Source organism: Cyprinodon variegatus, unplaced genomic scaffold, assembly GCF_000732505.1.
Source record: "Cyprinodon variegatus isolate N-32 unplaced genomic scaffold, C_variegatus-1.0 Scaffold25, whole genome shotgun sequence".
Lineage (NCBI taxonomy): Eukaryota > Metazoa > Chordata > Actinopteri > Cyprinodontiformes > Cyprinodontidae > Cyprinodon > Cyprinodon variegatus.
Genome location: NW_015150478.1, coordinates 83,822 through 99,453, shown reverse-complemented (window position 1 = coordinate 99,453; position 15,632 = coordinate 83,822). Strand labels below are relative to the sequence as shown.

The window sequence follows — 15,632 nt, the reverse complement described above, 5'->3', positions numbered from 1 at the left end:
TGATGTATAAGAAGAAGAGTATTTTTTATGTTCTCTTTCTCCTACAAGGACACAGAGCTTTTGAGATTTTCTCAGTAAAAGTTAACGGTTTTCAGAGCTAGAAACATTTGTCAACCATTCTAATTGTTTTATGTCTCTTTTGCCGTCTGAGTTCATTATTGATATTTTTCTAGATAAAAATCTGCCCAGTATCTAAACTGGAGGTAGAAATGATCACATTGAATTCACAGGAATACAAATATTATCCCTGCTGCTCCTTGTGCTGTTTTTTTTTTCTGTTTTGCAAACTCAGATTGCGTCCTGCTAAGGATAAAGTGTGAGATATGATTTCTTTAACTGTAAGAGCAGCGCCTCTGATGGCACCAGGGCCTCAGACGTCGCATCTCTCCATGTATAATATTTTGTCTTTTCTGTGATTTTTTTCTTCTGGGTTGGAATGTACCAAAACGGAAATCCCCTTTCTAGAATTAATAAAGTATCAATGAATTTGACCATCAACTCCAACATATGCAAATCTATTTATGTAAAAGGTTTCAGTTCCAGGTCCTGACAAGCTTGAGACAACCGTCAAAGCAAGGTGTGAATCACGAGGGGAATCATTTTAATGTCAGGTCGACTCAAGTGGCTGTACTAAATCAGACCTGAATGATTCAGCCCTTTAACCGATTCACACACAGATAAAAGACAAACAGTAGATAGATATGGACTAGTTCCCGGCTATAGCCTTTCCAGGGATTTGCAGTTTACTTGTTTGGGTGAAGCTGAAGGTGAAATGATTTCCATATTGATTCTGGGTGTGCGTAACAACTGAAAGGAACTCGCTGCTAATTCAGCTGGTTTACGAAATCAACAGACCCATAGGTAAGTTTTTTCATTTAGCCAATTTCAGCGGTGAGACAATTTTGTGTTATATATTGTGTTTTATAAAAGTACTTCTAATATTGAAGGTTTAAACCTTATCAATTCAATTAATCCATTTAATCCTTTCATCAGCTCCGGCTTTAATCTTCCTTTGTACTTTAACTTTACAAAATAAAAGATTTATTTTCAGTCTTTAAATTATTAATCCATGATGTAATGGCTATTTATTTTATGGCATTATGAATTTAGAGTTTCTACTTTACTGTATTTTTTTAAGAAAATCAGGAGGATTTAAATAGTTAATTTTCTTGGTGACTCAACAAGACATATTAAATGCTTATGATTTCAATTAATTTAGTAGGAAATTGTTTCTATTTTCCCCCTGTTGTGTCACTAGGTGTTTAAGTCCATAAATGCATCATCTAATCTTCAAGCATTCCATAAGATCCTTAATCTGCAGCCCTTTTCTGTACTTAAGCAGTAATCCTGTATGTAACAATATCAGATCTAGAGATAATGTAGGCTTTCTTGCAGTGTAAGCAGCTGATGAGCGGATATTCCAGTGAGGAGACGTTCTCACATTTCAAATGACTCAACTTACTTTAATCGAATTGTGAGCCAGAACTTGCTAAAATGGTCTGATTGGTATTTGACAGAAAAATTTCCATCCCACATCTGTCTAACTTACCAGCAGGAGATTTAGCTGCTGCGCTACCCTGGCTGTGCAGGCTTGAAGGAGGTTGTGGAAGACAAACACCCAGATACTTCAAGTCAACAGGCGAGGTTGGGTCTAAGGAGCTTAACTTTAAGCCCACTGGATACAGATTCAGAGTCAACTGGTCAATAAATTCATATAGTCCCAATACTTTCTACCTGCTGTGTTGTTTAAATGAACTCACCCTCTTGCAGCACTGGATGGATGACTTGTCTCTGTTTGAGTTTGCTCAGGTCCTCCAGAAGGAGAGACGCCAGTCGAGCAGTTTTCTCCTCCACAGTTTCTTGAGTTTCCTCCAACGAGCCGTCACAGAAGACTTCTGCAGAACCATTAACAGAAAAGCTTATTTAAAGTTAGAGATACACTGATACGACAATCGTTTGAAGTGGGCACACGTTGACCAATTATTAAATGCATTCAGATCAAGTGGAATGGATATAATGTAGCTTCCCTGCATTTCTATGGAGCTAAATTTGGGGCAAATTCTGTTTCAGCTGAAAGTAGAAAACATTTTAAACTGAAAAACTAAAACTTTAAGACAAAAATATTTAACTAGAAGGGGAAAGATCTGAATCAAAATAAAACTTTAGAACTAAAAAAATAATTGAAACTGGAAGTAACAGAAACATTTTTTTCAATTCCAAATCACATAAACAAAAATTATTGATTAGGCTTTAAAGATATTTCTAGTTCCCACAGTTCCTGAATGCAACAGTTGGGAATATTTTGTCCAGACACCTAGTCTCAGGCTGTGTCTGAACGTCTGCCCTAACCCCTAAACCCCTTAATCTCTATATAGAGCCGGGACTATATAGTGGACAGATGATCACTACTTTTCACTCCCCATTGGTCACGCGACTCTGCCTCCCGCGCACGGTACCTGCGCCATCAGTTACCTTAGCCGTTGTGAAAACAAATTCCATGATGCTTTATGATGAGAGCTGTTCTCGCAAAGCATTCCGGGATACATCTGCTTGTCTAGTAACCATGGATGATCATTACTTTTCCAGGTGCGTTGTTGGTAATTTCAAGTCTACTACTTCTTCATCCACTAGAAATGTGGACACTCATCTAAAATGCCGTAAACACTATATAGTGCTCAATATATTGGTTAGGGCGGACATTCAGACACAGCCTCAGTCATCCTTCTAGACCTGATTTCACTGAAGCGCCGCCCCCATGAACAGGGAACAGCAATTTGAAACCAAAACATTTAAAACTTAAAAAAATAAAAAGAGAGAGATCTTGAACCCAAAACATCTTTAAAAATACTTATAAAATGTTAATAATAGAATAATTATAGAATATTTTTAGTTTAAAGAGATATACTTTTTTTTTACTGAAAATTTACTTTAAATTGACTTAAAATAGCCTTCTTCTTTGACCCTTAATGACAAAAACATTGTTTGATGAGCAGACCGACTCCTCAGTAGTTTGGCGCAGATGCATTTATAAGCCTGTAGCCGACTTTCGTGAATTTACTTCGGGTCGGAATTTCCTGCACTGTTCTGAGGATGGTACGTCAAGTGCATCCATGTTGAATGGGTCAAATCTAGCAAACAAATTCATCATATCAAGATGAATCCAGCTCAACTCAGACACCAATTTTAATTTCAAAATTGAAATAAATAAATAAAATGATTGCCCATGCTGAGAAATAGCAAAAGAGTGCTGCAGTTCAGTGTTTGGCCACAGGTGGCAGCATCATAAGAAAACTCAGTCATGCCTCTTTAAAACAAGCTGTTTATGAATAAGCTATTGCAATACCGACTCTGAGAATCAGCCCCAAAGATATCAGACGCATTTATCCGCGAAACGTTAGACGGTTGTGTAAATAATTGGTATCGGCCTAAACAAAACTGTATTGGTTGATCTCTAGTTAAAAGCAGTTTAATTGTGAAAAAAAATTGTATTTTTACAAGCAGTACATAAATTTGTACTGTATACACTGTGTGCAGAATTATTAGACAAATGAGTATTTCGACCACATCATCCTTTTCATACATGTTGTCCTAGTCCAAGCTGTATAGGCTTGAAAGCCAACTACCAATTAAGTAAATCAGGCTGTGTGCATCTCTGTAATGAGAAGGGGTGTGGCCTAATGACATCAACACCATATATAAGGTGCGCTTAATTATTAGGCAACTTCCTTTACTTTGGCAAAATGGATCAGAAAAGAGATTTGACAGACTCTGAAAGGTCAAAAATTGTCAGATGTCTTTCAGATGTGTGCAGCAGTTTGGAAATTGGCGAGCTTTTGAAGCAGGATCATCCCACAATCAAGAGGTTCGTGGCAAATAGCCAATAGCGACACAAGAACAAGTAGAAAAAAAGAAGACGCACAATAATTCCCCATGAATTGAGAAGGATCAAGCGTGAAGCTGCCAGGAAGCCGCTAGCCACCAGTTGTGCCATATTTTAGAGCTGCAACATGTCTGGAGTGCCGTGAAGCACAAGGTGCCCAATACTCAGGGACCTGGCCAGGGTAAGGAAAGCCGAAAAAAGGCCACCTTTGAACAAGACATACAAGACAAAACGTCAAGATTGGGCCAAGAAATATCTGAAGACTGATTTCTCCCAGGTGTTTGTTGTGACGAAATGAGAGTGAGTCTTGATGGTCCAGATGGATGGGCACCAGGCTGGATCAGTAAAGGGCAGCAAGTTCCTTATCGACTCAAACTCCAGCAAGGTGGAGGTGGGGTACTGGTATGGGCTGTATCATTAAAGATGAGCTTGTGGGACGTTTTCGGGTTGATGATGGAGTCAAGATCAACTCCCAGACCTACTGCCAGTTTCTGGAAGACACCTTCTTCAAACAGTGGTACAAGAAGAACCATTCAAGAAAAACATGATATTCATGCAGGACAATGCTCCGTCACACGCATCAAAATACACCACAGCGTGGCTGGCCAGAAAAAGTCTAAAAGGAGAAAAAATAATGACATGGCCCCCTTGTTCACCTGATTTGAACCCCATGGAGAACCTGTGGTCCTTCATGAAATGTGAGATCTACAGGGAGGGAAAACAGTCCACCTCTCTGAACACAGTCTGGGAGGCTGTGGTGGCTGCTGCACGCAATGTGGATCGCAAACAGATAAAGACACTGACAGAATCTATGGATGGAAGGCTTTTGAGCGTCATGATGAAGAAAGGTGGCTATATTGGTCACTGATTTGTTTTTTGTTTTTGAATGTTGCAAATGTTTATTTATGAGTTTTGAGTTGTTATATTGGTTTACTTGGTGAAAATAAGTAAGTGAGATGGGTATACATTTGTTTTTTTATTACGTTGCCTAATAATTCTGCACAGTAATATTTACCTGCACACATAGACATCCTCATAAAATGGCCAAAAAAACACAAAAAAAAAAAAAACACACAAACTTCCAAAAATATGAAACTTTGATATTAAGGAGTCTTTTGGGTTGATCGAGAAAACAATTGTGGCCAAATAATGAATATAATCCTAAAAAATACAACTTGCCTAATAATTCAGCACACAGTGTATTTAAAAAAAAAAAAAAAGAAAAATATTGTTCATGTTCTTACCAGACTGCTTGGTCTCCATCGGTTCAGGTAAGGTGACAGGAGGTTCGGATGAAGAGTCGTCTACAAACTTGTCTTTGAAGTGAACCTCAAGTGCTTCCTGTCAAAAAGTAATTTAAGTACTTTTCAGCAGAGATATCTCAGTAGTCCCAAAAAGCAAATTTTCCTGATGATGGTAGCAAATGCGATCTTAATCCAACGAAACACGACTCTTATTAGTATTTGCCTTACTGCTAGTTTTACCTTAGAGGTGAACGACACAAACAGCAGGCCTTCGATGTCATCCAGCTCTGGCTCCATGGCAACTTTCAACGATTGGCTGTTGGTTTCTTTGGGAGTGATAGCCGCAAGTTTCCAAGATCTTTTAAGGTGCAGATTCCTACGTTTCTTCATCGTCCTCCTCCTGTAAAACCGAGTTGAGGTTCCTGGGGCTGCCTTTGAGGAACTACAATTGTTGGATCTTGATTTAGGGGGAATCATGGATCCTGAGTTCTCCGTGATGGTGTCAATGGGGCCTCCTTTCTTAGGTTCAACGTCGGACTGGTTCTGGATGAGCAGAATATCACCCAGTGCGTGTTTGCCCCTCATACAAGGAACGTATCTGTCCCCATTACCAGATGTTTTGGACATAATAGGCTTCAGCACCAGTCTCGTTTCTTGTGCATTTGTAGATGGAGCTGAGGGACCTTGACTTTTTGCGCTAAATAAACAAAAGGGATTATTACTTAGCAAATTAAGAATAGCAAAAGGTTTTATTACATGTCTGTAGTACATTCTTACACCTTGGTGACACCAACAGGTTAACGGAAAAGGCTGATCTGGCCCCTGGTGCACATCTGTTTTTACTAACAACAACCATCTGTTTAACGAATGTAAAGGGTTTAGTATGGTAATTTTTCTTATAAAAATTATTTCTTTTAAAAGTCTAGCTTGGCATCCTTTCACCTTATCTAGGATAATCTTCAAATATTCATTTTGTATGATTTGAATCACATATGCATAAGTGTACTTCCACAAGCCGTCTACAACCTCTAAATGGTTTGATTTCCAGGACCGTCCTGGGCTTAAGTCCCCTCTCCTTCCCATCAACAAATCTCTCCCAGCTGAATAACAGCATCCCCTCAGCATGATCCCTCCAACACCATGTGTCAGTTTGGTAAAAATGCCTTCTAGGTTTTGTCCACCAGCTACACTATTACTCTCATCAATTAATTTATTTAATATTCAGTCCAACTCTGACATATTGGAAAACAAAGTATCTTACTGCATGTTAAAGGTATAGTGGAAGATTTTCGTGACTTTTTGAAAAGACCCACCCTCTACTAGCCTAGTAAACTAGCCCCACCCGCCATTGACCAAAATCAAGTGGTCTAGCCTCAATCAATGCCCCAGGCCCTAGAACTGGCGGGCCAACCACAACGCAAAGATGTATTTTGTATTTTTGGATGCAAAGCGGGAGGGGTTTTGAGGGCGTGACAACAAAGCTGTGCAACACTGGAGAAAGCACAAGAAGGAAGATGGCAACAACTATTGAACAGTAGCGTGCACTGCGGCAGCAGCAGCTTTCAATGGAGCGCTCCATTGAAAGTTAAAAGTTCTCTTTCTGTTGCTGTTGTTCAATAAAAGAACGTTTTAAGATCATTTGAGACGAGAATATTATACTTTAAAGAGTCACTATATGGTCCATTTACCGATTTAATGTGTAATAAAAAAAAACTATTTCCAAAACTGAGAGGACCGCGGCAAACAGCGGACCTCCGGGGCTAACAGCAGCCAGGGCTAACTGCAGCCCGTCTGCAGCGGCCTTCTCTCTGGAGAGTCATGTGTGAAGGACCGCTGGCTCTGATGGCGATTTTTGACTCTGCTTTGGAATCAGTTTTAGAAAGATTAGACTTGGGATTTTCGTTGAAACATGAGCAGGAAGAGGCTCTACGCTCATTCATTTTTGAAGAGGACGTATTCGCTGTTTTACCAACAGGCTGTTTGTTTACACTCCCCACCAGCTTTCTGTCACGCTTACTACGTCACAGTCAGTTGTGCTTATTGGTCAGAGCGTTGGCCAATAGGCACAGACATGGTTTGAAAGACAATGAGTTGCTATCATCAACAATCTTCCGATGTCTCATTCCTCAGGGCCAGACTAAATTACACATTTAATTTCACATTTAGTCTGGTTTATCAAACTAACCCGCTACACTTAAAAAAAACAAAAACAAAAAAACACAACCCCTGTACCTGCTCCAGAGAGAGAACACCTAATAAGAGAGAGCATGTATGAGCCCATTTCTCCTCATGCCCGCTCTTTTTAAAAGTCCTGTTTGCATCGCTCATACAAGCTTACTTTCCAAAAGATTTGCAGTTTTTCCACTGTGTCAGACGTAGGACGGCCTTACGTAAACATATCACCAGAATGATTGACAATTAGGAGCACCACTTGTTTTGATGATCCACCCGGAAAAAGAACATCCCCCACTATACATTTAATATGGAGAGCGCTACATCCAATTATTCTGTGGATTCAAAAGCTCAGATCAACCCCTAGCTTTGTAGTGCGTAGCTTCAGTAGATACCCACTGAAGCTACGATGGTGGCTTAAAAAGCAACCATCAGACAAAATATCTGAACGTATTTCAAAGTATTGTAAAAGAGGTCTTGATTCAAAAATTGTATTATCTGTCCACTTATGGTAAAATAAATAGAAAATGTAGGAACTGTAGGAAAAGGAACACAAACATCTTTACTGCCTTGAAGCACTTCCTTTATGCCTGATCAGCTTTTTGGACGTTTTTATGTGTATTCTGTTGTTCCTACAGTTTCCTCAATTTGTTTTTGTTATATTTGACCAAACTTTTTTTTCTTCTCGTTATCATGTGTTTTACTTTACGACTCACCTTGTCGAATGTAAACTTGTGGGAACCAGGCCCCCACTGCAACAGCTAACCTCGCTGACCTTTCCATCTTAAATACATGAATATAAAGCTTTTTTAATCAACTACAGTCCTTTTAGAAACAAGTTTCATTTTTGAAAATCTTCAGTCTGGACTTCAGTAGTTATAATGTTGATCCTGGAGATAATGTTGATAATGTTGATCCTGGAGACTAAACCATCCTGGTGCTGCTTGAACTCATGGCAGCGTTTGAAACGGTGTACAGTTCAGTCCTGCTCACAGGTTTAAGAGTACAATTGAGTCCTCCTGTCCGGTATAAGTCATACTCTTTGAATCTTTGGAACAAAACTTAGATATTTTGGCAGATTTCTTTCAGAGAAACATTTTTCTTTATTGATTACTGACCAGCAGGCCACTCTTTCTTGTGGTGACCTACAAGCTTATGTCCTTGGGTTTTGGACGGATAATTTTTCCCCCCCCACTGAATTTTAAATGCTGTTAAACCCCGTCTCCTAAAATGGATCTAGTAGTTGTTGTTTTTTTAGGTTTTATTCTAGATTTTATACATCAATGCATTTGAAATAAACTACTATGCATTTGGGCTGTCAGTGTGTCCTGATTTCACCTCAATATTCCCTCTGATGTTAAAAGTTATACCATTTAAGCTTAAATGTTAAAAATGTTACACTAGTCAGACCAGCTGAACAGGTGACATTGTGACCTCAGCCTCCAACACCTCCTGCTCACCCCTGCCCCCCAAACATGCTCCGATTTTAACATGGCTCTAATTACTCCTCTATAATTATGTGAGATACTTAAATATATCAAATCAAGTTTCAAGTAAAATTCTATTTTAAATAATATGTTTCTCATCGTTCTGGTTTATCAGAGGGGGAATGATGACAGGCAGACAGGTCCGTCAATTTTAGAGACTGAGCTGCATTTCACTCATTGCATCCCTGCCATGCTGCTGTGTTTACATCTGAGAGGAAAATTAAAAAGAAGAATCCTTCTTTGCGTGTGCCCAATCCCATCTAGATCTGATTTGGCCTTGACCATCAGGAGAAAATCAAGCATGTTTGATATTCTCCCGAGCTCCCAATAGCTTGGTTTCACGTGACGTCACAGTGCTGCGTCACGAGCCCGCAAAACTCAGATGGAGGGCAGGAAGTGAAGTAGCTGAGGATCTGCCGTCTGAAATAATGCCTATGTTTTGTGTAGTTTACGGCTGCTCCAATCGTTCTAACCGAGAAAAGGAAAAGAGCTTTTACAGAGTACCAAAGATTGTCGTCCATAAAGGTGAAAATTGTAAAAAGCTCACAGAACAACGCCGAAAAAAATGGATTCTAAACCTACGTCAGCAGAGTCTGCCAATGCCCGTGTCTGCAGTGACCACTTCGTCGGAGGTAAGCTATAACGTTATGTTAGCTAGCTAACTTTTTTTTGTGGTTGTGTTTATATAGCATAAGGTTATCATTAAATGCTCATGTACTTAGTAATGATTAATAAGTTACCGGTAGTCTAATATGGACTTCATTGTGACTGTTTATGCTGTCCTAGCGCTTTGGGTGACGTTGAATCGGTAGACTGGGCTCCGACGGTCAACCTCGGTTATCAAAAAACTAAGCCCAAATCAGAAGCATGTCTTCAACGAGAGAAACATAAACAACTGTGAGGCTAGCCGCTACTGCTAACGCTAGCATCTTTTAACACATAAAACAATATAAGAACAAACACTCACCCTGGCGAAGACTAGACAATAATCGTTGTGGAGAGGTTTGGTGCCGAGGTTGTGGACCCACCCGCTGACAAAGAAGTTATATGCCTTCATACATTTAAAGGCCTTCATTTGCTGTTTGGTGTAATACGACGTCTGAAGGACCAGATAGTTCGTTATGTCGACGGCCTCCACTGTCGGCAAATCTTTAAGGTCCACCGAAAACTCACTCATCTTCATGAGGTACGGGTCACGTCCAACATATCTGTATATCAACTCCTTGTATCTGTGTCTTGAAACAGGCTCTAACTCCATACAATACGGGCTCTCGGTAACGGTATCCTCCATGTTTACACTAACTTCATAGACTTCCTGCCCTCCATCTGAAATCGCGCCCCCTGGCCGCGTCATAATCGTCACGTGACTGAAACACGGCTATTCCTGATCAGGAGGTGGTCATGAGGGGCTGATTGCCACTCGTAACCCCCTGTACACTACACGACGCACTATCAGGCTGAAAGTCGGCCTGATCGAATGGTTCTTGCATGACTGGAAAATCGCCATGACTGGAAAATCGCTTTAAGCCTGGCAGTGTATGCCAGGCTTAAAGCATATGCCCAGGATAAACTTTTAGATATGTAACTCCAAAATTTTTAATTAGTTTTTATGACCACCCAACATACTCAATCTTATGTCTTTTGGCAGACCAAATCGCCATGGTAATGATGAAAGATTTTGTGGGCTAAGCCCCTGATGATGAGAATGCCTAGCTTCACCGCTGACTTCAATCAATCAAACCAAACATAATCTGTCATTTCACTGTTATGCCAACGATGAACAACTACATCAACTTGTACAATTATGACAGCTATGAGGCAATCATCTGACTTTCAGTTATTAAACAGTGGCTGGTTATAAACACATTTACATTTAAATGAGAAAAAAGCTGAATGTATTGTGAGAAAATTAGAGCAACTAGCCTTGGTTTGTCTAGCTGTTCCCCTAGTGGTCTTTGACTGGAATTTTAAAGCATCTCCCCATTAGGTATAGGTTTGATTTTTAACCTTTAATGCTTGTTTCTAAAGCTCTGAAATATTTTAATATATTGAATTATAATAAAACTGTTCATGTGAATAACTAACACCTATTGTTAGAGCCCAGATCTACAGTATATACGATATATATTTTAACCGCTGCGTATATTAGCTGCGACATACGAATCAAGATGCTATTACCAAAAAAATTTGATTGACAGATGACAGTTGATATATGATTGGCCGAATTTAGGTGTACAAGCTGATGTATAACTAACTGGCCTGCATAAAATAACAGAAAAAAACCCCCACAGATTTTAAGACGGGATTTTTTTTTTTTTTATAGAAATGTTCTAACTTTTGGGACAATATGGTCTGATAAAGAGTACCGTACATTTATATACATGTTTAAGCCAGAATGATTTGACATTTAAATATGACTTCCCTACAACTTTGAAACACCAATACATCAAATTCCTATTCTATTGCTATCAAAGTTGAAATTGTCCATCTTATGATCAGTTCTTTTATTTCTATCCACGATCACAATGCTCTTTCAGCATCATAAGATTAAAAAAGCTCCAGTACATGTGAAAACTTAGACTATTTTTTTCTCCTACTCCAGCCTTTCAGTTGGTGGTAATATGTTTAAAGAGGGTTTGCTGCCACAAAAAAGGAAAAGAAAAACTTCCAGCTAGCAAGCAGATCTTTGCATGCAAGAAGTAAGCACTTTTTCTAACAAAGGTTACAGTAAAGTCCTGCCACAATGGACTTTGGACGAGCAAGCTTTTAACGTAATGAAAACACTGACACCATGGAGTCAAACCACAACAAGCTTGTGATTAGTGAAAAGGAAAATAAAAAGAATATTGCAATATTGGATGAAAACAATGGCTGTTTTGATTTTAGGCTAAATTGTACAGCCCAAGTACTAACTGCTCCTGTTTTCCTTCATTTTTTTCTCTATGATTTATCAATCTCTAGTAGGGCAATCCTGATCCGATATAGGTATCAGAAATTTATCTGATATCACCCAAAAAATTAATATGGGATTATATTGGCCAGCCACTAAAATCGATAAATATTGATGGTCAAATAATCGTCACCTAATTTAGTAATCAATTAATCATTAACTGGAGTATAGACTGTAAAAAAAAAAAAACCTTTAGCAGACAGAGCGACCCACTTAGAACAGTTATTATACCTAAATTATAAAGATTATGTATGTAAACATTTCACATTTAAGATAAAAATCTTTTTCGCTTTAAATATTCTCTATCCAGAACTCCTCATGTGGAAAAGTTTTAGTTTCACCTGGTTTGATTTAGCAAAAGTCTTCTTTAAGGAACCTTTGGCTATCCGATTATTAATCAAATAAAATCGTAAAAATAATTGACAGAATAATCGAGTTGCACAATAATTGATAGTTGCAGCAATACTTTCATCACCCAAGCATGGAGGGGGTAGCATCATGCTCAGTGCCTGATTAGGTTCTAGGACGACGACTTTGGAAGTCTTTAATTCAACTTAGCTTGGTGATTAGGACTTTGACAATTTTAAATGACCAATATCATTTACATCTGATGAGTTGTTCAATTATCAATCATAGCTGTTCTTACATGTGATTTCTCTCCAACATGCTAAGGAACATTTCACTAAATAGTAGTGGAAGTGCATTTTAAACCTTGAATCTATCATGGAAAATCCAAAGATATTGGTTCAGACTGAAGCAATGCTTTTTGTTACTTAGAATTATTTTAGAAACAGGAAAAAATGACCAGCTTACCTCAAATCTGTCACCTCCTGTGGCTGGTAGATGGGCTCAGCAAGTGTCAGAACCTCAGTTCTGGTTTCTGTCCTTGCAGCGGGTGGAAGTACTCTGTTAAGACGGGGGTTGTTCCCGTCCTCCCTGAAACCCTTGGCAAATGGGTTGTGATTGATTTTCAGCTGGGTGATTCTGAAGTTTTGATAGGTTGTCACGGCCATGAATTCAGTCTGGGGGAATGTGAAGGTGATGCTCTCAGGTCCCATCACCATAGGTCTGTCTGCTGAGGGGGGCTCCCCGTCGAGAATTGGAATAACGTGAAGCCTGGGAATGTAGCGATGCATGGAGTGCAGGATCATATGATCATCTTGGTCTTGGAAGCAATTAGTCAGCTTGAGTTTATAGAACGACACCAGGCAGTTCATCCACTCTGAGCCCAGACAGGGGGAGTAATGGTGAGGAAAGGCCCGGATCAGCCTCTGGGGTTGGTGCTCTGTCGGCCCGTGGACCTCCCATTTAGATGCGTTCCACCGATACCTGTACTGAGCAGATGGAACAATCGACAGGACAAGACTGTACATCCGATCAGGGTCTAGACCAGAAATGCGGTACCGGCAGTAAGGGAACATTCGACGACCCTGTTTGGTGAGGATCATCTCAGTTCCTAGCTTGCTGAACTGACTCCATATGCCGTTATTCTCCAGCGTGACACTGACACCTTTGTAAGACAACACAGCAGGAAAGTCTTTCACAGAGTCTGAACAGCCAAAGGTGGTAGAAGACAACATAGAAACCCAAGGTGGAGAATTAGAAATGGAAATCAAGCTGGGTTCTGGGCTCTTTAGAGAGTCTGTTGCAGATTCTATCTGTGAGGTAGCAGGGCTTTGGTCAAAACGCTCTTCCAGAGTAGATGAAGGTGCAACATCAGGCTTGGCTGGGCTTGCTTCAGCAGGTGAATAACGAGCGGAGCTACATTCATTGCTCGCCATGGAGATGGCTTTACTTTCCATTTGGCCGGTAAGATCAGGCCCTGGTCTGGTTAAGCAGGACTGAGGTGATGAAGCAGGGCGGTCTATGGGCAGAATATCCGGCAGGTTGGAGATGTTCTCCCCTTCCTGCAATTTATGGGTGACCTCCATGGATGCTTGCCCAGAGTCGGAGTCAGACATCACTGATGATCACACTGCTTAGGGCCCCTAAAAAAAAAAAGCAAGAAAAACAGTTAAAAAGCCTTAATGCTTTGTGCAGATCATACACTACTGACAACATACTCCACTTCCCATTTGACTTGGACAGATCATGAAAAGTGAAAAAATTTTTTAAAAATACCAGCGCAGCTATGAAGCAAATCCTCACTTAACGAGTCCATGCAGCATCTCAAACCAGAACAGAGAATGTTCATATGCCTATAATGAAATAATACGGAGATCCATGTCAAAATATGGATCTTTTTTTTTTCTTCAAAGAGGTGAAAGAGCTGTTGGAAACTGTAAATCATATAGTCGTTTGTTTACATTTTAAATGTCTTAATAGCTGTACTGAATAAAATTTATTTTGGTATACACTCTGTGTGTACAAAAAGAAGATAAAGTCTAAGACTAACCGCACTACCTTGCTCTATCTGCCCGCTGTTTATGTTTTACTATATCCGTTTGATCTCCTAAAGTTATTTTTTTATTTTTTTATAAACTTCTGTCCCAGTTGTTTTTGCAAGGCTCAAAGAGGATCACTACTTGATTAGTATTATTTTTTTTTAAGTTTCATTCATTGCTTTTTGCATGAGTCTCTCCCACTTATGTATATATATATATATATATATATATATATATATATATATATACATACATACATACATACACGACTCCCAAACTCATCATTTTTTCCCGATTAACAGACTTTATTTTGTATTTTTCCCCAAAGCAGATGTGTATCACTTTTAAACTGCGTTTCTCTTACCCTCAGACCCATGAAATTGTTGCAGTATTTGTGCCTAGTCCATTTAATATAAACCTGGGGTTAATATTAGTTGGCCCTACACAGCCCCCTTGCGTAAAATCGTGTCAGGTGTGAACATCCCCATTGACTTACAATAAGCGCTAAACGCCACCATCTCGTCCGACACGATTTTCTGACCATAGTGTGGAGCTTTTTAACCAATGTTGCACAACACCCTGAACAGACCCTCTGCATTGTGAAACACAGCGGTGCTAGCAGAATGCTGCGGCGTAGCTTTCTTCAGCAGGATCGGGAAGCTGGTTGGTAATAAAGGGAGGATGAAGGGAAGTAAAAGCTAGAGAATCAAGAAAAAAACAAAACAAAATTGTTGTCTTAATTAAATGTTTACTTTTTCAGTGTGATTCCGACTGTAAACATACACTGGTTTGGAGCAGAAAGTACATTTAAGTGTTGGCTTAAATCAAAATACAAAATCAGTACCAAGCCCTTAAGACTGTTGTATCTAGATTCTCCATACTGACTGGTACTGAGCGATTTTGCCTTGAGGAATACACTGAGGCATGGATTGTTTTAACTGGACAAAATGTGATCAAATAATGAGAAAAGCAATGCAACTACCACCAGAAACATGAAACAACCCCACAATGTGAATTACTAGTTAAATACACAGGTACAGAAATGTAAGTAAGCATGGGTGCAATACAAAAAGAGCCACAATATGAAATGGGGACACCGGGTTACAGAAATCACTACGCCCAATAAAGCCTGACATACACTGTATGATTTTTTTGCCCTTTTCAGGCGATTCCCCAGTTGTGCGAGAATTTTTTGATCAGGCCGAGTTTCAGCCTCATCCTGAGTCATGCGTCGTGTACAAGGGGTGATCAGCCTCTCGTGACCACCTACCAATCAGGAATGGTAAAGTCGGGAGAAAATCAAACATGTTTGAAATTCAGTCGCCATCGTAAAGTGTTAGTGGACAAATCCTGGTGTTGATGGAGAGCTACTAGCGTCTACAAGGCGATTTACCAAAACCTCCAGCACTGCGCATGTGCCAACAAGGGAGTTCTTCTCCAGAATGACGAGTCCGACCAGCACCATCTGTCGGTGCTCGGTCTGTCTTGTGGTTTTTGGACGTACAGTGTGAGCAG

The 15,632-nt window shown here is 39.7% G+C and overlaps 1 protein-coding gene across 4 annotated transcripts in view; it reads right to left on the bottom strand.

Annotated features, from left to right (window-relative positions):
- The window catches only part of LOC107097686 (MAX gene-associated protein-like), a 31,975-nt gene that overhangs the window by 14,795 nt on the left and 1,548 nt on the right, over positions 1–15,632 (bottom strand). For 3 of the 4 annotated variants that reach the window (XM_015394937.1, XM_015394952.1, XM_015394945.1), the window contains exons 2-6: positions 12,547–13,721; positions 5,365–5,821; positions 5,125–5,221; positions 1,761–1,895; positions 1,550–1,675 (exon numbers count right to left, since the gene is read on the bottom strand). In XM_015394937.1, coding sequence (XP_015250423.1) covers positions 1,550–1,675; positions 1,761–1,895; positions 5,125–5,221; positions 5,365–5,821; positions 12,547–13,694 — 1,963 coding nt within the window. In that variant the 5' untranslated portion in view covers positions 13,695–13,721. The remainder of the gene's footprint in view (positions 1–1,549; positions 1,676–1,760; positions 1,896–5,124; positions 5,222–5,364; positions 5,822–12,546; positions 13,722–15,632) is intronic. The other variant, XM_015394960.1, reaches the window with a different exon arrangement.